The following is a 22545-nucleotide window of genomic DNA, read 5'->3' on the forward strand; positions in this document are numbered from 1 at the left end:
ATTTAAAGAGAGTGAGAGAGAAACAAGTGGAGAAGTCCAGTAGCAAATTAGAGATGTCATTTTGGAAGCCCAGGAAAGAGATCCATTCGGGAGACATAAATTTGTAAGATGTCTACATAGACATGGTTATCGATGTCAGGAGCTTGAATGAGATCTCCCAGGAGAAGATTGCCGAGGACAACAATGGATAGAAGGGCAAGGGCCAGGACACATCTCTACTCTCTCACCCTGGTCTGAAATTGGTGGAACTCTAAAAGGCTTTCCTTCCACATCCTTTCTCATGGTGGAAAGAGTATTTGGAGATTCTTACCATAACAGTCTGGATGATTCAATTTAATGAAACCGGCCACCCAGTTGAAGAGAGGATAATTCGGGACACAGCTGCAGTAGTAACTTCCAATTGTATTTCTGCAATATGATTTCTTCTTGCACTTTGCCAGCCCAGTATTACACTCATCAATATCTGTGAATCAAGAGAAAACATTGTTGTTCGTCTCATAGAACTAAACCATCTCCCTTGCCTGTGAAATCTCTACTACCCAACATTGTTCACGAATATACCCAACACATCGCCTGTTCTTGGATAAGATAACTCAACATTATAAAGATGATGGCTCTCCTTAAGATAACTTATAAATCCAATACAACGCCAATAAAAAATAGCTACACATATTTTATAGAGTGAGACAAGTTGATACTATTACACAAGAATATCCAGAAAAACCATGCCATGGGAACTAGCCTTACCAGATATTAAAACATACTATAAAGTCTCAGTAAGACAATAAGGTGCTGGTGCATGAATAGATAGACTAATGGGATAGACTAAAAGGCCAGAGATAGACCCAAGCATGTATGGAGCTTTAGAAGATGATAATGGTGGTGTGTCAAACCGCTGGAGTATGGATGGAGTTTTTTAAATGCTTGAATCACACAGTTTATTAAATCAACTTAAAACACACAGTAGCAAGGGACAACAGATAGGATAAGTGAATACAGTGAGGTGTCGCTTAACGACAGGGATACAGTTTGAGAAATGTGTCCTTAGGTGATTTTATCATTGTGCAAACATCGCAGGATAAACTTACACAAACCTAGATGGCATAGCCTACCTCCCACTTAGGCTATATGGTACTAATCTTATAAGACCGCCATTGTATATGCAGTCTATTGTCGACCAAAACGTCATAAATGTCATTATATGGCGCATAACTATACTATTAGGAAAGGGTGCAAGTAAGATAAAGGGCCACACTACTTAAGTCTTGGGTTAGGCAATGTTCCTATGTCCTGCTTCTTTCTGCCACATCAGCCTTGGCCACTAATGGACCACAGTTGAGGTTCAAGCAAAGGGACCCATGGACAGAAGGTGTCCTGAGCTGATGACAGAATTATTTTCGCTGTTGGAAGGACTCAGGTCAAGTACACTTGGCCAGTGGCTGTAACTTACTACTAGTCTTCTCAGCAGTCAATGGGTTTTGTTTAGGTTGCGGGTTGATGTGTTTTGGGCAGAGGATATACAAGCCAGAACAGCTATCACCGAGGAGCGACTGAATTAAGACTCCACAAAGATGAAGTGCTTGTGTGTAGCTGGTATATATCATATATCTGGGGGTTAACTCCCTCTTAGATACTTAATTTGTCATGAATATTTTGTAACTACGTGTCTCGTGTATATTTACTGCTTCATGAATGTTACCATTGGTCTTTCCATTCCTTTCTATCTACATTTAACATACACAAGCCTTGCCTACTAACCACTTATCTACACATCGTATGAGTTTCATAAATTCCATTTGTTTTTTTCCTCTTCTGCAGTAGAACTGAATATTCTCAAGCGTATGACAAATGCACATTACACCTTGGCACATATTTCCCTTCTTATCATGCCCTTTATCCTGGTCAGGATGTATTTTTTAATAAAACATAATGAGACCTGTACCTCACACCATTCTCAAAAATAAACTCTACATGGATCAAAGATAATGTAAAAATGGAGCCATACGATTTGTAGAACTAAACATAGGTAAATTCTTCTTTAGTCTCAGTGTAGGGGAAGGCATTTTAACAATGACTTAAGATCCTTGATAAACTTACCTACATAAAAAATATTTTTTATTTAACTGCATGGCTAAAAAATATGTCAGCAAAGTCCAAAGGCAACTGACAAACAGGGAGGAAATATTTGCAATGTATACAACAGACAAAGGACTAACACCTCTAGTATGTAAAGAACCCAAAAATTGAGAGACAAAGAAACAAAAGCTCAATAGAAAAACAGGGAAAAGACATGAACAGATAATTCACGAAGAAGTATAACGCAAATTATGGTCCTTTAACATGAAATGTTCAATCAAATCGAGAGTGGAGACGGTTGAACAACAATGTGAATGCACTTTGATGCCACTGAGCTGGAAACTTAAAAAAGGATAAAATGGTAACTTTTGTTAGGTATATTTTATTCAACTGAAAAACGGAAATAATTTAAACAAATAAACAAATACAATAGTGTGCAATTCCGCTTATATGACTCCCCAGAGTAGTCAAATTCATAAAGATAGAAAGTAGAATAGTAGGTGCCAGGAGCTGGGGGGAGGCAGAACGAGGAGTTGGTGTTTACAGGGACAGAGTTTCAGTTTGCGAAGGTGAGAAAGTTCCGTGGACGGACGGTGATGATGGTTGCACAACAATGTGAATGTATTTAACGCTACTGAAAGACACATCTGAAAATGGTTACAGGGTAAACTGTATGTTATGTATATTTTTCCACAATAAAATGAAATAAACTAAATCCTAAATAGTCTACTATTTTCTGCTTCACCTTCTGAATTTACACGGCAACTCCCTCAATCAGACATCGAGTTCCACCGATCCGATACTCGGGAGTGACAGTTCCCTTAGATTTTCAAACTGACCTTTAGAATTTGCGGAAATGAGAAGCAGTTTTGGCTGGAGCAGATGGGAGTAACAAAAAGTGAAACTGGAAAACTAAATTGTAGCCAGAGCATGGAAGATATTGAGTGCTAAGATGTTCATTTGTTCATTTGTTCTCTTGGTGAACACCTTTTTATTGGGCACCTGCTATGTGACGTTATTCTCTGTCCTAGGCGTACAGCGGTAAAGTCAGGTACGACCCTTGCCCTTGTGGAATTCTCAGACAAATAAACAAACAAAAAACAGCAGTGTCTGAGACTTCAAGAGGCCAGGATCCTGGGAACTCTACCTTCCTCTAAGGAAAAAACCAAACCAGTATCAAGGATCATCAAGCCAGCATTAGCATGAGAGCGGAAAGGAGATAAGAGCTAGAATTCTCTAAGGACACTGAGCCAGCCCTGCCATTTTTCACCTTGTAATATCACTGCATCTTTGCAGCACTAGCACCCCCATGTAACACAGTGTTTAGGGCTTACAAAGATGCCCCTGACCCCTTCCAAACCCCAAGTTGAGTGTGGATTGCTTCCTTACCTTCACATTTCTCAGAGGACTCGGTGACGTATCTCCTCCCAGCCGTGGAATGAAATCCATCTTTACAAGCACAGTGGGTGCTATTGTAGCAGCTGGCATTTTCAGGGCATGGAGGACAGAAAGCTACAGGGAGCACAGGATCCACTCATTCACTTGTTTATCCATTCATTCAAGAAATATTCATTGAGCATCTATGATACATCAGATGTTGTGGCTGGAAGAATGTCTTCTTGGGAACAGCTCTGTTGACATCCCTTGGCACTCATCTCACTGCTGAACACAGATGCTCACAGCGCTTCACCCATATCCCACCTCTGTCTCTAAAACCACTTTTGCCTGACAGTAAAACTTCCAACTGTCAGCACCTGAGTTTCTTTACTAAGGGATTTCTCTGTCCACCAGAGGCCTCTTTGTTTACCACTTGGCAGGTTAGCAATGTCTTCTCGCCCCCAGGAGCACCCTCCTCGTCACTGACTGTCGAGAGGCAGTGTATTAAAAAACCCAGATGCTTTATTACAAAAATTAGACAGAGAGTAACAAGCATTGGTAGGATGTTGAGAAATTGTAACCCTAGTCCACTGCTGCTAGGAATGTAAAATGGTGCACCTGTTTTGGAAAAGAGTATAGCAATTCCTAAAAAAATTTTAAATTATAATTAACATATGATCCAGCAATTCCACTCCTGGTATATATCCCAAAAAATTGGAAAGAGGATCTTGAAGAGATAGCTGTACAGCCATGTTCATAGCAGCACTATTCACAATAGCCGAAAAGTAGAAGCAACCCAAGTGCCCATTGGTGGATGAATGGATAAACAAAATGTGGTCCATCCATACAATGGAATATTATTTAGCTTTGAAAAAAGAAGGAAATTCTGACACATGCTACAACATGGATGAACCTTAAGGACATTATGATAAATAAATATGCCCGTCACAAAAGGACAACTACTAAGTGATTCCACTTACATGAGGCACTTAGAGTAGTCAAATTCAGAGGCAGAAAGTAGAATGGCAGGTTTCAGAGGTTGGTGGGAGAGGGAATAAGGAACTATTATTTAATGGGTACACAGTTCAGGGTTCTTTTTTTGTGGTCTTTTGGTGAGGAAGATTGGCCCTGAGCTAATGTCTGTTGCCAATCTTCCTCTATTTTGAATGTGGGATGCTGCCACAGCATTGCTTGATGAGCGGTGTGTAGGTCCATGCTCAGGATCTGAACCGGCAAACCCTGGACAGCTGAAGTGAACTTAACCACTTCACCACTGGGCTGGCCCTCATGGTTTCAGTTTTGCAAGAGGAAAAGTGCTCTGTGGATGGACAGTGATGATGGTTGCACAACAGTGTGAATGTACTTCATGCCACTGACTGCAACACTTGAAAATGGTTAAAATGGTAAATTTTATGATATATATATATTTTACCACAATTAAAAAATAAATAAATAACAGAAAAATAGCTTACCCATTGGGGGGAAGAACTCTGAGGTGCATGCGTCTTATGATATCCAACAGTCTCCAGGGGATCAAACTCCAGTTACTCACATGTAACTTGCTTGATAAGGGACCCTATATTGGCCCCTCACCTCCCCATCTGATGTCCCACTCCCAGTTGTGCTCCCTGGAATCACCTCCCAGGCAAATGACTTGCTCTCAAGTCCTTACCTCAGGGGCTGCATCTGGGAGAACCCAACCCAAGACGTGGGGTAGCGGCAAAACTATCTCCAGCATGACTTGGGACAGAAGCTCTTGGAAAAGAAAGGGCGGAGTCCACCATCCACCAGTCATGTGACCTCTAGCCAACTGCTTCTCTAGAGGGAGATTGGTCAAGTGGGAATAATGTCAGGACCTTCTTTGCAAGAATGTCATGAGGATTGAATGAGATGGTACGTGCAATTTGTTTAGCACTGAGCCTGGTGCCTTGCAAGAGCTAAGTAAATGGGATCATGGTAGAAAAGGAGGAACGGTCCCTGAGAGCTTCAAGGTGTAGAAACAAGGCAGCAGAGATTTAGCGTTCTCTCCCTTGAAAAGGGCTCCTTCCCTCCACTGGAGGTAGCTTCCTGATCCCAATTTCCTTACCCAGGTTTTCAGCAATGAGCAGACTCACCTCCAGAATTCTTTGCATCTGCTCCTGACAGAGCCAGCAGGACACCGAGAGCTGAAACAGAAAGATAAAAAGGCAGTTCGGATGGAGGATGCCCTGGGGCTCTGCTTGGCTGAAGCCTGGGTGAGTTAGGGGCTCTGTCTCCCACGACCCAATCACACGTGTGCTGGCTTCACTGTAGATTCTTCCAGGCAGGCTATAAACATGAGGGTCACAGGAAGGCATCCTATACCACTGGGGCATGAGAAGTACATCCTATTGCAGCTGTAAGAGGTTCTGCACCCAATTCTAATGTGTGTATGAATGGGTTCCCACACCAACAAGCAATTCTCGGACACCAGCTGGATGCCCTCCAATTCAGCTCAATTTTGACACTATCTACCTAGAGATAGTATCAGATTACACAGGTTAAGGGCTCAGTCCCACAAGACTTGCCCCACTCCCATTTCCAATCCCAATCGCAAGTCCAGGTTGTCACCTGGGTTTCTGACTCACCAGGTGTAGATTGGAGGTTCCAATGACCCCCTCCTCGGGCTTGATTAATTTGCTAGAGCCACTCACAGAACTCAGAGAAACAGTTTACTTACTAGATCATCAGCTTATTATAAAAAGGATATAACTCAGGAACAGCCAGATGGAAGAGATGTGTAGAGCAAGATATGGGGAAAACGTAAGGAGCTCCCATGTCCTCTCCAGGAGCACCACTCTGCTTAAATGTCCACATGTTCACCAACACAGAAGCTCTCAGAACCCTGTCCTTTTGGGTTTTTACCGAGGCTTTATTACAGAGATATGATTGATTAAATCATTGGCCATTGGTGATTGAACTCCAGCCCCCTCTCCCCTCCCTGGAGGTAAGGGGATGAGACCGAAAGTTCCAACCCTCTAATCACAGGGTTGGCTCTACTGGCAACCAGCTGCCATCCTTAGGTGGCCTCGGGGCTTTCCAAAAGTCACTTCATTAAGATAACAAAAGACAACTTTATGGCTCTCATCTCAGGAGATGCCAAGGTTTTTAGGAGCTCTGTGCCAGAAACAAGGACGAAGGCCAAATATGTATTTCTTATTATAAATCACAATATCATAAGCTGTATGTCCCAATTCCTGAAAATCAAGAATCTCATAAAGCTTTTTCTCCAAGTCTAACACCAAAAGGCCAAGTTTGCAGCCTCCCTTCTATTTCAACAGTCTGTTTCCACTCGTCCAGATCTCTAACCCCACACTGTCCAATAGAAATATAATGTGAGCTGCATAGGTCCTTTTAAATCTTTCTACTAGCCACATTTTTTAAAGGCAAAGAGAAACAGGTAAAGTTAACTTCCTCAATATGATTTGCTTAGCCCAATATTGCAAAGATGTTATCATTTCAACATGCAATCAATATAAAACAAGTTATTCATAAAGTGAAACTGATACCAGCTTAACACAAGGTTGACATGAGGGAAGACATATTGTAGAAAAGAAAACATGTTGTGCCTTTGAATGACCTCTGATTAACTAACTCAGCTGGCTATGCACCCTCCAGATGATATACACGCTCTGTAGATTTTATGGCCCCTCTCAGCTGTGATAGTTGATAACTTTGTTCTTTTGCGTTCCTTAGAAATATTCTGAACCCCAGGCATGGAGTCTATGCTGATAGCCATCATCAATGACAACCGAAAGATCTGGGCATAGGGCACTGCTCCAGTCTCTGATGCATCTTCAGTAAAACAAAAGATTATCAGGAACTAAGACCATCTGTGTCTCCCACCTGGAGACCAGGCCCCTACGTAACTGGCCTTTGCTCCGTAAGATGGTTCTTTCGGACATTAGTTAGCCATCTTTCCTCTTGCTCACAAGCTGTAATAAAATTCTTTCTCTCCTACTGCCTTGCCTCTTGACTCCTGGCAGGTCTTTCAGTGAGCAGATGACTGCTCCCTTGGGTAGTAACAAAACCAGGTGCCAGCTTGCTTTAACTACACTCAGTTGTTAAAAGTATAGTTAAAACTGTACTCCGTTTGCAAAAGTGCTTAGATAATGCATTACTAAAACCTACTCTATAGATAATATCTCTGATACTTGGGTCACCATGATAATGGGTGCTTAAGTTTTTCAGGAGAGTTGAATCCTTGTCCAATTCAGGCTGGTTAAGACCCCCAACTCATCAACTGGGCCTGCAAAGATGACTGAGGTGACCCTTTGACACTGAGGAGCTGAAAACCTCACCCTCAGATCATGGCAACACCACCATTTTGTGAACGTGCGTCCTATGAAGAGCCGTGAAGCTTGACTCCACTTGCACAGATCATCAACCATCCCACTTTTCCTTATCTCCAATCATCTATTCCCACACTTCAGACCACCGTGCACTTTTATCCCATAAATACCCCTAATCCCCATTTTTGGGGAGGCAGATTTGAGACTGGTTCTCTCTCCTCGCTTGGCTGCCTTGTGAATTAAACCCTTTCTCTGCTGCAAACTCATCATCTCGCTGATTGGCATAATTGTGCAGCAAGAAAAACAAATCTGGTTCAGTAACAAAAGTATTTTACATTCTTTTCTGTGTGCATGCAGTCTCTGAAATCCAGTATGCATTTTGCACCTGTGGCAGATCTCCATTCGGACTGGTCTCATTTCTAGTGCTCAGTAGCCACGGGTGATTTGTGTCTGTGGTGCTGGACAACACAGGTCTAACCCCTTAAGAACTAATGCTCTATCTGGAGTAAGAGGAGATCTGAATAGCACAGACCACAAGAATCCTGGGAGCCCAAGCACTGTGGCAAATTTGGAATGGATAAAGATATTTTAAGGATGATTGAAAAAAAAAAAAGTCTGCCACATTATTAGACAGAGGCTTTAATTAAAGTTGGGGATGAACTCAGAAACGCAGAAAATCTTTCCACATATTTCCTCAGATCTCTGCCTCAAGGTAAGATAGGCTGGGATAGCCTAGACACTTGAAAAATGGATTTTCCCTCATCCCTTTCATGGCAAGCAGGTTGTGTTGGAACCCTTTGCTAAAATCTGAGGCATCTGCTTTCACAGCTAACATCAGCCTCCAAATAGTTTAAGTTGAATGGGTATAATCTAGGTAATTTGGATTTGTATCATATGGAAGGGAGAGGAGTAGTAATCTGCCCATGGCCCGTTTGGATTATTACGGAACAAGTCCCCTAGACATGATAAGGCCAATATCTGCTCTTCCTACCTCCTCTACAATATTTATGATGTTCTGCTTCATGGATGCTGACAAAAACATTGTATTTAAGGATCCATACTATTACCCTGAAGCACATAACGTGGCCAGTTTTGCAAGTCAAAAAATACGCAAGCGTCAACAAATTGTCAAAGCCAGAACCACAGCCTGTTCTTGACTGACCCACAAGATAAGAATGGTTTTTACATTTTCAAGTGATTAAAAAAGTCAAAAGAAAAAGGATATTTCACAGCACGTGTAAATGATATGAACTTCAAATTTCTGTGTCTGCAAATTGAGTTTTATTGGAACATGGGATGTCCATTGGTTCGTGGAAGGTCTGTGGCTGCTTTTGCACTGCAATGTAGAGTTGGGAAGTTAAGGCAGAGACAAAATGGCTCACAGAGCTGAGAATAGTAATTATCTGGTCCTTTCCAGGAAAAAGTTTGTCCAGCCCTGACACAGGGTATTGAATATCACATGCTTGCTTATAAGATCTCCTTACAAACCCAGTCTTAAACAGGATATGACTCCTTCTAGGGTATTTTTTAAACTACCTTGAAGACCCTAAAGCCCAGAGCAGAAGGATAGATAGATCCAGAGCATTGTAACATAATGAGCTGCAATATTCCAAGCATGAATCCTCTTGATGGTTGCTCAGTGTAGCAGATGCTTGAAGTGTCCCTTAGCCTACCTCAAGGGGGATCCTGTGCATGCAGATAACTTACTGCATCCCTCTGTAAGGGGACATTTTTCTGCAGCCCATGGGGGGCAGACCAGAAATGTTTGGGGGTTATACCAGGAGTGGCTGTCAAGTAGTGAGGGATGAGGACTGGAGGAATAAGTAGCCCAGATTCATTGTCCATCTAAGGCACATTAGGTACTGTCTCTTGGAGGGTCCTCAGCGGGATTGAGTGCCAGTTACCCACAGCGGTAATCCCTCATTAATGCACCCTTCATTCACTTCTCCCTTCCCTCTCTGAATCCCCCCCTCCCTCCCTTTTTCTTGGGATCCCCTCCCAAATAAACTACTTACTTCCAAGTCTTTGTCTCAGTTCTGCTTTGGGGGAGAGCAACCAAGAAACTAATTATGAGGGTTTCTAATAGGACGGGCACACACAGTAATTTCTGAAGAAAGTGTTAAATTTGGAAGAGCGATCACAGCTAGGATGCTGGGATCAAGAGGAGAAGATATGGGAATTCTCTGTTCCACTCACCTGAGAGCAGCGGCAGGCACTTGCTTCCCATAGGACTGAGATTCCAGGAAATACAATCTGAGAAACGCTCTCAAGCAAGATGTGGCAAAGGTTCCTGGAATGAATAAGCCCCATGAAAATCAATTTGTATTGGCCACAGAGTTTAGAAGCCAGATGTCTGATGTTTATCAAAACCCTTTCATTTCTAGGGCCAGCGTGGTAGCACAGCGGTTAGGTTCACACGTTCCACTTTGGCGGCCCGGGGTTTGCCGGGGCAGATCCTGGGTGCAGACCTACACATCGCTTATCGAGCTGTGCTGTGGCAGGTGTCCCACATATAAAATAGAGGAAGATGGGCACAGATGTTAGATCAGGGCCAGTCTTCCTCAGCAAAAAGAGGAGGATTGGTGGCAGAGGTTAGCTCAGGGCTAATCTTCCTCAAAAAAAAAAAAAAAAACTTTCATTTCTGCCGATTTTTTGATCCAACAATTCCACTTCTGGGAAATTATCTTAAGGAAAGGATCTTGCAAGGATGATCAAGCAGAACTGCTTATAGGAAGCAAGCTTACCACCCAGGAAACAGGAAACAAAAATGCATCCAGTGGAATATCCCACTGGAATCGAAAATCCTGTTCTATTGTGATCAGCAAAATCCAGAATGTGGAAAACTCTAAAGGACAAGCTACCCAGTTTCTTCATCCAAAAAAAAAAAAATTTAAGGGGTGAAAAACACATAGAGGACCTAGATTAAGAGGCTTAGAAACATATCACCCAATCGCAGTGTTTTACTGGATCTCAAATCAAACAAATAATTTGTTAAAGGTTATAAGGCTAGAGATGTGATGCCATTGAAAAAATGATTGTTAGTTTTTCATAGATATGATCGTTCACTGCTAGTGTCCTCCCACGTCAACTCAGACAGCTGTTCCACAGGAAGCTATAGTTATGAGAAAATGGCTGTGTTTAAAAGAGTCCTGACATTTTGGAAATACATACTAAAATTTTTGCAGGTGAAATAGTGTGATGAGTCAAATTTATGTCAAGATTATTGGGGAGGGGGTGACTTGGGGCAGAAAGTGAGAGTAAAGATGAAACAAGATTGGCTAGATGTTGGTCATCTTCAAAGCCAGATGAAGGGTCTGTGGGGTAAATTTGCATGCAATTAGGTAAACTGTAAAACATCACGCAATCCTCAACCCAGTGACACATCCCTCTTAGGTATTACTATGACTCCAAGAGACTCAAAGTCTTAGCTAAAATTAAGAAATAATAAGGACGGGATCCTTAAATTCCAGAGTTGAGCACACCGCCTTCCAATACACCTGCTTATTTTACGTCTAAGAACTATGGTCCCAGAAGCTACAAATATCTACAAAAATGGTAAAATCTTACTGTGTCCTGAGAGTTTGGCTTGCTAACCATCAGGTTGGGGGCCCCAACATATGGTCAAAGGGAAGTGTGGGTTGCACCAGATAAAAGAAAAAGAATGAGGTCAGAGTCGACATGATGGTTACCATGACTGCCTCAAGGCTGAATTGTGGGCAGCAATAAAAATTACATTTTTAATCTTGACTTTCCCCAGATGGCTGGAGAATGATGCAGTAGTCTTCCCCTGCAGTTCGGACATTTAGAAGCCCTGGACACGAGATACACCGTAGCTGAGAAGGGCAACCAATCAGAGCTGGACTCAGCCCTAGCCTTGCAAACCCTGCAGTTTTTCTCATTAATTTTCTTTATTGTGGTCATAATAGCTTATAAAATAGTGAGATTTCAGTTGTACATTATTGTTTGTCACACACCATATAAGTATGCCCCTTCACCCCTTGTGCCCACCCTCCACCCACCCCACCCCCCGGTAACCACTAATTTATTCTCTTTGACCATAAGATTGTTTATATTCCACATATATGTGAAATCATATGGTGCGAACCCTGCACTTTTTGCCTTTAGAAACTAGCCACCCAAAGACCAATGGGGGGCCTCCCTGGTTTGCAAACTGTTTTTTTTTTTAAATAAAGCCTCTTTTTCTTTAAAATTTCATTTTTGCCTTGTAAAGCTGCTCATTTCGGTTAACACACCCATTTGCAGCTAAATATGGCTGGACAGAAAATGTAGATTAAACTGCATTTTGGATTAGAGTCCCACCAAATGCTGTCAACCCTCTAGGGAATTACAACCTAGAATTGCAATGGCCATTATGAGGAAATTCCAATTAGGTGCAATCATTTAAGAAGTGCTTTTAAAAGCGAGGGCTTCCAACTTAAACAAACAGATCGTGACTCCTGTTTTAATCGGCAGGCAGGGGCTTCCAAAAGACTTCAAAATTCCAAAATAGCTTCATTGAAAGACTTGTTGCAAAAGGCTAATTAAAAAATTAAAGATGTAAGTGGTACCAAAAAAAAAAAAAAGAAAAAAACAGCAAAACTAACATAACTCCTACAGCTTCCTTCTAACTTCCTTTAGTTGACTGCTTATTCTAGCAATCCTCTGTCCAAATTGCCTTTACAAACAAAAGTTTTGTAACAAAAGACTTTTGTAAACAAAACTCCACCAAGTGACTTTACAGACACCCCTATATCTACCCTCGAAGGAGGGCCCCCATATGGTCCCCTCCCATATGATGGGACTCTGAGGGATTTTCTGTTAAACTGCTATGTTATGCTCTTAAACAGTCAAGGAAAACTTAAATTTAAAATTAACAAAATTCCTTGCCAAATTCTGGGAAATATCAGAGCTACAAATGGGATCCTGGAAAACTCGCAGAAGCTAGCTGAGGGTGAGAATTCTTCCTGGGATCAGCTCTCCCAGGTATCTGTAGCACCCAGTGGGAAGAGGAAAATAAAACACCTTTTGCACCCTCTGTGATGATGCCTCTTGAGTCCAAAAGGTTCCTCAATACGGCCAGAAATATTTACTGTTTGTCTCAGCCAAAAAGTAGCCACAAAGTAGCTCTGTGGTCAGAAATTGGCCAAATTGCAGAGCCTGATAGAAGCTTTTTTAAAGCCTTCTTCCTTAAGTTAAAATAAAACTATATTCCCAGAAGGAAAGAAAAACCCTCCAAAACCCTTGTAAAATCCTTTATGGGTAGATCAACATATGATGTCATTTAAGTTGCAACACAACGCTTTGAGGAATTGAGAGCAGCTGTGATATCTTACAAATCTTTGTAGAAGTACAAAGAAACGCAGCTCTAGAAGCAGTTCCAAGTTCACCCATTCCTTTTTATCAAACCCCAAATCTATCCTGTTTCTCTTGAAAGGCTTGTAACTCGCAGTCTCTCCCTGTGCTTTTGAGATGGCCCTGATTCATGGCAGTCACTCTGAAACAAAACTGTAAGATCTCTGTTTACATCTGTCTACGTTTATGTTGTCCATATACATGCACCACAAATATGTGGTATTTTTCTACCTCTGGGTAGTATTGTTAAAATTAATCTGTAAAAGAGCTCTATTTAATTGGCTTAAAGAAAATTAAGCACTTATAGAAATTAAATTCTCAGAAATATAATAAAAACTAACTCAAATGAATTTCAAGGTCATGTGATCTGGGAAAGTATTTGCTGTTAAAGCTAATTTGTTTGTTGGTTTAATTAAAATTGACGTGTCTTTAGAGTTATCAGCATTAAATATAATACTTTTATTTTACCTAAGCTTACCAAAGGTCAAATGAGTTCGTATCATTCTCTTACAAAATTTTTCAGCAAGAAAATAGCTTGGGATGATGTCTGACTTTGCCTAATGTCTCATGAAGTTTTTGTGGGTTGTCTAAATATCATTGTTTGGAACAGATAAATTAAACAGATGTAAGTTGGATAGAAAGTTTTTTTTTTCTATTAAAGATTGGCACCTGGGCTAACAACTGTTGCCAATCTTTTTTTTTTTTTCCTGCTTTATCTCCCCAACTGCCCCCCGTACACAGATGTATATCTTAGTTTCAGGTCCTTCTAGTTGTGGGATGTGGGATGCCACTTCAGCGTGGCCTGATGAGCGGTGCCATGTCCATGCCTGGGATCTGAACCCTGGGCCGCCGCAGAGCACGTGAACTTAACCACTCAGCCACGGAGCTGGCCCCTGGATAAAAAATTTCTATGTGAACTTTTTAAATAGTTTCCCCAAATCTTTTTGGAAATACGAAACTTTAAAGTTTTGCTAAATTAAGTTAAATGATGAGTTAAGTTAAATTCATTGAATATTCAGATCATTTCTAAATAAGATAAAATACTGAAATATTAATTACTGCACATAAGTTTATCCATGTTTTGCTTTTTTTTTTTTTACAAAGGAATTAAAGATATTTGGGTCTATTTGTAGCATATTTTGTGCCACACTGAGATATTTACTATGAGAAAGCACATATTCCCCCAAATTATAAAAAGTATTTGTAAATTTACCAAGCCGCAGAATGCTGTCAAAGACAGTTCATACTTGTTTATTTCTTTGTTTTCACTAAAAAGTATGGTTTTTAAGGTTACAAATTCTAATATATGTGATTTAAATGACTAGAAGTAATAACAGAAACACTACTATATGTTGGGGAAGTAGGATATGTGTTTTTGATAGAAGAAGTTATGAATGGAGATGCATTTTTTAAGGGAAAAGAAAGCCTCACTTTGTCCTAAAGTGAGGCTGGTTGTTCAGGAGGAGGAGGAGAATAAAGAACAAATTAAATAGAAAGTTGGGAAGACAGAAAGAGAGAGAATCTTTCCTTGTGTAAAGTTGGCTAAAGTCAAATGAATTTATTGTAAGGGTTATAAAATTAAGCTTTACAATCAGTAATGTACTTATGTAAAACTGGAACATAGTTTCCTCTCATCTGATAAAAAGAAAAAGTTTTCTTAGATTTTTGGTCTGCTCCTGACAAGAGATATGAAAGCTTTTTCTTTATTTTTTTAAGTAATCTGCCTAAAAAACAAATAATTTGTGTCCTGCCAAACTAATTTCCTGGGTTGTCTTTATCAGGCCTTTGATTACTGCTGAATCTTCTCTGTTAAAATTGTTAAGGTTTTTTCACATCTATGTAGACTCTATACTTGCCTGTGAAGGCTTTAGTTGTCACTATGGTTAAATGGATAACTAGGTATTATTGCACAGTGTCCTACAATCCTATTTGACCAAGCGTTTAAAAACCTTTTTGATTTTTTGGACAAACTTCCCAAAAATCAAATTCTAAATGAAGTCTTTTTTACCTCAGACTAACTTTGGGATTTGCCAGAGGGTCCCTGGAACATCTCCAAAGACTTGCTTTCTCTCCCTATAAAAAGGGCGGTGTTGAATTAATTAGGGTTATTTGATACGTTAAATCATATGGGAAGCGTTGTCAAATAAGTAATACTAGGCCCTTCTTTATGGTGTGTTTGTGTAGATATGTGTTAGAAGCATTCCAGAAATTATATGAAATTCCTAAACTCTGGTATGTCCTGGTATAATGTTATCAGTCATAATTCCAGTCATCTTAATGTTACATGTTAATGTTACATATCGAGTCCTTGTGTTGTACGTTCACGTTACAGAAACGACCAAATTTTCTTGTCAATTTCGTTAGCGTGAACTCTCACCAGGTCTTTAACAATGAGCATCTTTATGTCTTTCCTCAGACAGTTATTGTTTTACTCTGATGCTTTGCAAAAGTGTCCCCACAAAAGTATTTCATCTTCAAGGAGATTCGTGGAAGGACTTTTGACAAGTTCAGATTTTTAATAACTTTAAAATCATAAAACTGAACTGGGTAAGAATTTCCGGAACTAGTGGAAAACTGGATTAAAACAGAACAACAATTAACAACATGGGACTGACTAAACTGAGGAGGATGGCTATAACTTTTATGACTTTTTCTTTGAAACATTACTAGTTCCTTGATATTTTGTTTTTCCAGATTTAAGGAGACTTTTTCTCTTAAGCTACCTGTGAATACAAGCAATTTGGTAGAGTGCACCCTTGTAAATAAAGATGAAACATTTACTTTTTATCCTTATTTGATCCTTCCACAATCCAGAAATTCTTGAGTATTCTATGGCAATATAGATAGTTATTTGCATAAGTTCAATAAGAAACTGTTCTCCCTGTAACAGAAGGAAATTGAAAATATTGGTTATATTACCAAGGCTTTGACTAGAATGCCGTATGTCAGAGAGACGTACATAGATTTGGATATGACCAGACAGATTTAAGAAACTCAGGCTGACTTTATGGAGCCCATAAAACCCCTTGGAAAAATTGGCCTGATACCTTGCTTACAAAGTTCCAGCAAAGCAATCTTAAGAAGAGCTTATATGGTAAATCACTATTCTTGCTGCACTTATGAAAATAATCAGGCCAAGTTTAATGCAAAGCAATTCGTTTTACTGTGATTATCTTTGATAGAAAAAAAAACAGGGGTAATCATAGAGAGAAAAATTATGTTTGCACATCTGTCTATAGAGGATTCTAATGCTTTAATTCTCTTCGAGGTTTCATTATATACCTATAAGCTGGATTGGATCCTGAATTCTTCTAGTTTTCTAAAATATCTGGCTGTGACTCTCCAACGTAACATTTCCAATTTTCTCCTACCCTTCAGCAAAAAGACTGCTCTTGAATCTCCTTGGAAGGGACTATGTCGACTCCTCCCTCCCTACCCAGATGGCAGTCAAACTCCAGGGACCTGAGCCTTGGGTACACTTCTCGCAGATGCAAAAGTCTCCACCTGACATCTAGTCCTGTGCAAACACTGAAGGCCTCTTAACAAAACTGACGAGGAAGAGAAGTAGCCGGCATCAGGGTAGAGTTGCTCCCTCCCAAGATGCCAGACCAGAACTTCATACTTTAACCAAACATGAAACCCTTTCTTCTTCTTTTTCTTTATTTACTCCGGCATTGGCCTGGAAAGACAACACCATCATCTGTATCTCCCAGGCCATTGCTAAGGGGAGTAACCTTTCAGACTGCTTCATTGGCCATCAAAAAACTCTTATCTGGTCACGATGCTAGAGACCCCCTGGTCTGTTTCCCCGTCTCTGGTTAACAACCTTAAACTTAGGGAACTTTGCACCTGGGCTCTATGCAAAGAAAGAGACTCAGGCGAGAATACCCAGACTAAAACCATCTGCGTGGTCTACAGACCCTTAAAATTTTAGTGGCCTCCACAGTCACCACCTTTCCAGTCCTGAGCCACAGATTCAAATGGGAATTACGAGGAGGCATTCTGGATTCAGGAGTCACTTCCTTTGGAAGAACTTTACTTCCCTGGTTAGAAGTAAATAGAGGGGCCGGCCCAGTGGCACAGCGGTTAAGTGCACACATTCTGCTGCAGCAGCCCGGGGTTCGCCGGTTCGGATGCTGGATGCAGACATGGCACCACTTGGCAAGCCATGGTGTGGTAGGCATCCCACATATAAAGTAGAGGAAGATGGGCACGGATGTGAGCTCAGGGCCAGTCTTCCTCAGCAAAAAGAGGAGGATTGGCAGCAGATGTTAGCTCAGGGCCAATCTTCCTGAAAAGAAAAATTTAAAAAAACAAAGCTCCCCAAAAGCTGCGAGCAGCAGCTGAGAGTGGCACGAATGCCTTAAATTTTGATCATATCTCTCAGTTAAGCTGAGAGTCTGATCAAAAGAGGAAAATGGTTAAAAAGGAGACTATAGACCCAAAATGGAGTCACTTGTGCTAAGTCCGCATCACCAAATTGAGACTTAATACCTCATCTAATTGCAATCTCAACCTTCCCCAGGAATGTAATCTGAACTGGTCAGTCTGGGGTTTCCTGGTCAACACTAGTGAGATAATCCTCCTCATAAACACCCTTTATCCTCCAAAAGAAGGTGACCTTGCTCAAAATCATCCCTGTTTTTTTTTTCATTTATGACTTCCCTGTCTCACCCCTCTCTGCCTTTTAAGACCTTTCTTTTTCTCTAGCTCTGTGGAGCGCCTTTCTATTTGCTTGACGGGATCCTTCCCGGTTTATGAATCATCGAATAAAGCCAATTTGATCTTTAAATTTGCTCAGTTGAATTTTGTTTTTTAACATCTGTGACCACCACCTCCCATTTTTCCTCTCTCCCCAGCTCCTGGCGAGCACCATTCTACTCTCTGCTCCTATGTGTTTGACTACTGTTAACTTCCACATATAAGCAAGATCACACAATATTTGTCTTTCCGTGTCTGGTGATTTCATGTGTCTAGCAAGGCTGATTTGGAGCAATTTTTGGCCAGGACCCACTGTAAGAAATACATTTTACATCCAAGAACTAAAGGTGGGGGGGGGGGGAGCCGAGTTTCACAAATCAATATGCACTACATGCAGCATCTGACATTTTATGATTATAGTCCTTTTCATTTCTTTTAAAATGTTGGTTGTTACCTACCAAGTTGGTTCCATGACCCATCCCCCCACAAGTGGGTCATAAGCAGCTGCTTGAAAAAACACCGACCTGTGGATACTTTGACCATGAATAAAATACTCAGTTCTTTCACGGTGAGCCTGGCGCTGAACTGTGCTGACGTGCTTATTTTGGAAGTGAGGTGTGCGGCATGTGAAAAAGTTTGTCCATTCGCTAATTCACTCTGTGACCTCAGTAAACGAAGTCATCCTTTTACATCTTGTTTCATTTCTTCATTTTCAATGACAAATTGGTCATACATCACATTTGCTTCAGACTCTGTTTCTTCAAAGTTTCTTATTTTAACTCACCTTAAGCCTTTCATGCACAATTCACCGTCTCTTTTGAGTACGCTAGAGCGTTTCAGCATGTTCCACACCACCACACAATACACACAGTCCTTGCCCAAGAAGAAGTGGGCAATGAAGGTGAGACAGATGCCCCTACAGTAACTTTCAAGAAATAAAGCAAGAGAACCTGTAACAAGGGCTCCTTGAAAGTTTTTCCAGAGCCAGAACATTTTTCTAGACCCAAGATCACAAGTGAAACAGTTTCTATTTTCTATGGAAAAACACTAAACCACTTCTTACTTACCCACAAGATGAAAAGTTCTTGCTTTGCATCCAGGCTGTCAGCTTCTCAGAGCTAACAAAAAAGGAAGTATGTCGCTTCTTCTCTTGAGCTGGACTTCCTCAAGGAGTCTTGTGGGTGGCGGAGAAGGTCAGTGGTGTTGGTTGGGGAATTTGCATAATGCAGGGTCCATTAGTTCTCTTTTCATTCAAGTAATTGAAATAGTACATTGCCAGGGTGGACCATATTAAAGTGACTCAGAAAATGAACTTGAAAATGGTGATGGTGTCCAATGGGAAAACCCATAATGGAGAATGGTGCCAACTTCCATCCACACCAAGAAAATGGATCCAACTTTGAGGAGATTCCTTTAATATGGTGAACTTCCTAGAGAGTTGAAGGCTGCAATGTGGAAGACAGTCAGTGTATTACCCAGTTCCCTATCATAGTATCACTTCTCAGTTTACCACCTTGGGAAAATGATATACCGTATTCCTGGTCTTTGAGATAAGGTCATCCAACATAACACTCATCTACTTGACTGGTAGCATGCCCATTAGCATGGCGTCTTGAAATTTTCTTCTTGTTCATATTAGTAGAATCTTTGTAAGATCCAGCACAAATATGGCAAATACCCCCTAGTTTAACAAGTCAAAATACACACCTAGTGATTTACTCCTTGTCTTGATTTTATTACATTTACGAAACATGGCCTTACTATCCCTAATGATAGCATCTTGCCTTTTGGTTTCATGTTTATTTTTATAAATTAATTAGAGCCAACGCAATAAAATGTTCAAATAATCACCTAGGTATGGCTGTCTAGGCAGGCTGGAAGTCAGCCTCTCCGAGGAAGACTCAAAATATTTGCTCCATGTGATACTCAAAATGTTTCTTTTGAATGACAAATGACAGAGGGTTCAGACCTATAATTGTCAGCGGAGCTAAAGTGAAAACTGGATGGATATTAAATTGAAATGCCTGAATCCAAGAGAAGTCCCGGAAATTCTGAGCATTTCCTGTGCTCATAGCCTAATTCTGCATGTGACAGATTATTTGCACCAACAAATGCAAGAATTCCCATTTTCATGTGTGTCCTCCCATGCTGACTCGAAATTTGGCCATGTGGCTGGCTTTGGCCAATGAAACAACAGCTAACAGGACGCAAGCAGAGATTTGAACGGTGCTTGCTCACTGGGGCTTGCCTTCTCTTCCTGCACTTGGAACCCTAAGATCGCTGTGTGAATGAGACCGAGCTAGCCTGCTGGAGGATGAGAGGCCATGTCGAAGAGAACCAAAGCTCGCTACTCAATCATCCCTCACTCTGGTTGCCAATCTGCCAACCACAAGATGTAGGAGTGAGGCCATGCAGGATCATCTAGCCATCAGCTGACCCACCATCTAATCAAAAATGCATCAAAGTTTCCATCAGAGACCAGCCAAGCTAGACCAGAAGAAATGTCTAGCCATTCTACAGTAATTTTCATCTGAAATGAGCAGAGGCCCGAAACCCCTTCCCCCTCAGCCTCTCTGCGAGGACCAGCGCTGGCAGCAGGCGGTGGTGGGAGGCCACAGGGGCTCTCTAGGGCTGAGCTCAGTGAGAGCGATGGTTCTGGGTACTCAGCTGGTCACCATAACCAATTACAGGTCCTCGAGGAGAACTCATTCTCCAGGAGGAGGCTTTCCTCTCCTCCTACTTCAGGAAACCTGAATTCCAGAGGGGACTTTTACTGGGTTGGGTGACAGGTACTCACCTGGGATAGTTACATTTATTTCAGCTACTGCAATAAAGAGACGAAAAATGAGTCAGCCTCTGTGCCACGCCCAACCCACAGGGCCAAGGAGAAGCAAGGGCACGCCCTGAGCCTCCTGCCATCACTCTCCCACCCAAAATGGATCCTGAAGCAGAGAGGGGGCCCCAGGGTGTGTGGATGGGAAGATTGACCTGTTGGTGATGCCACATCTCGGGTAGCGTTGGGCCAGGGGGCTGGAAGTGCAACAGAGAGAAGGCAGAGTTAGAAGTCATGGAAAGAAGGACTTGATGAAACCTTTCGGTGGCCTCATGACAACCATCCCACCTGTGGATCCCGCCACTTGCTACCTGTGTGTGCTGCACCAGCCTCCCGCTCAGTGACCTCCCTTGGGACCAAGGCCCTGCTGCAGATCAGCCTGCTCCCGCCACCTCTCTAAGCCCAGCATGTCCCCTTTTCCGTGGGAGGTTCTTTGCTGCCGCTGCCCTCTGCACCATGGACTCGCTGGCACACCGAGGGCATGCCCAGACTCAGCAGCTTGCACAGAAAACTCAGGGGCTGCAGAGGGTGGACCTGGAGCTGATCGGGGATCCCGGTACCTGGAGCCCCACGATGACTCAGCCCCTTCCAGTCCCCTGGGTACCATCCCTGCCCTAGGGATGCAGGTGGGACCCTGCTGGATCTGAGCGTGCTGCAAGGAGCGAGGGTTGGAGGGAATCCAGCCTGCTCTGACAGCCCATTGACAGAAGGTCAGAGGTGATCAAGGTCCCTTCTCCCACAAAAGTTTCCTTAGCCTGGACTGCAATGGGGAAAAGGCCCCGGAACACCCAGCCGGTTCCCTGAGCTGCTTGGGACGCTATCAACATGTTGGAGGAAAGCTCAAATTGCCTGACGGGAAGATGAAAGTCTTGGGAATCCCATGACGAGTTAGGAAGCACGTGCAGGACATCTGGGTGACAGAGGAGGAAAGCCATGTGACCCGTAGGTTCTGCCAAGAGCAGTGGTTCACCCAGAGTGAGGAGAAAAGGGACAGGTGGCCAGGGAGAAAAGGGACATCCCGACGAAGCCGCTGGGTACTTACTCAGGGCTGTGGTCTGGGGCTGAGCAGCTGTGAGAAAGAGAAGGGAAGTCAGACCCAAAGCGCACGGGGGCCCCCCTGGACTCCAAGCTTGAAGAGGCTCAGTGGGGACACACCGAGCTGCAGCTTCTCACATGTCCCCTGCGTGGACACTGCCAGCCACCGCCGTGCAGCTCTCAGGCCTCCAGGAGCTCCACCCTCGGTCCCACCGCCAGGGCCTGCCTGGCTGTGCCTGAGGGATCCTTCCCAGATCGCAGAAGAGGAAAGCCCCTCGCCGTGCCCAGGACAGGCCGCCCTAGCTGCACCATTGACTCCCCGTGTGAACAGCAAGGGGGAGTCCCAGCAGCCGTGGAGGAAGACCTCTTGTCCACAGCCCAGGGACAACAATTCGGAGACTGATCGAGGCGTCCCCGAGTCTCTCCTGGGCATCAAGCTCCAGCCCCAGCATCCTCGCTGGCTCTCGAGCATTCCGTGCTGCAGCCACCTGCTGTGCCCTATGCCCCACCCCACTTCTCCACTGCTCTCCGTGCCCTTCCCAAGTCACAGTCGAGCCTGGAATCCTGTCCTCCGAGTCGGCTTCTGGCAAGACCCAAAGGAATGCACCCATCAAGGGGTGAAGGTGCTCCATTTCCCAACCGCCCCCAACAGCCAAAGCTGTGTGCCCCCAGAAGGAAGCCCCAGAGAAAAGCGGGTGTGGACCAAGGGGTCAACCCTGCCGAAAAGTCAGAGGCTTGCTTGGAGCCCACACAGCGGTGGAGCTCTCTTGAACTCACTGGTGGTGCGGTCATTGCTCCCAAGCAGTTGTGGTGACTCACCGTTGGCCAAAGAGAGGAGGGGAGCTGAGCCCACGCTTTCCC

General features: G+C 42.7%; 1 protein-coding gene across 1 annotated transcript in view; it reads right to left on the bottom strand.

Annotated features, from left to right (window-relative positions):
- Nucleotides 1-18996, bottom strand: part of LOC111774201 (putative adhesion G protein-coupled receptor E4P) — a 30135-nt gene extending 11139 nt beyond the window's left edge. Inside the window, exons 1-5 of the mRNA XM_070272610.1 lie at nt 18884-18996; nt 9960-10053; nt 5568-5618; nt 3466-3588; nt 311-463 (exon numbers count right to left, since the gene is read on the bottom strand). Coding sequence (XP_070128711.1) covers nt 311-463; nt 3466-3588; nt 5568-5618; nt 9960-9990 — 358 coding nt within the window. The 5' untranslated portion in view covers nt 9991-10053; nt 18884-18996. The remainder of the gene's footprint in view (nt 1-310; nt 464-3465; nt 3589-5567; nt 5619-9959; nt 10054-18883) is intronic.
- Between the last annotated feature and the right edge of the window lie 3549 nt (nt 18997-22545).

The sequence above is a fragment of the Equus caballus genome, chromosome 7 (assembly GCF_041296265.1).
Source record: "Equus caballus isolate H_3958 breed thoroughbred chromosome 7, TB-T2T, whole genome shotgun sequence".
Classification (NCBI taxonomy): Eukaryota; Metazoa; Chordata; class Mammalia; order Perissodactyla; family Equidae; genus Equus; species Equus caballus.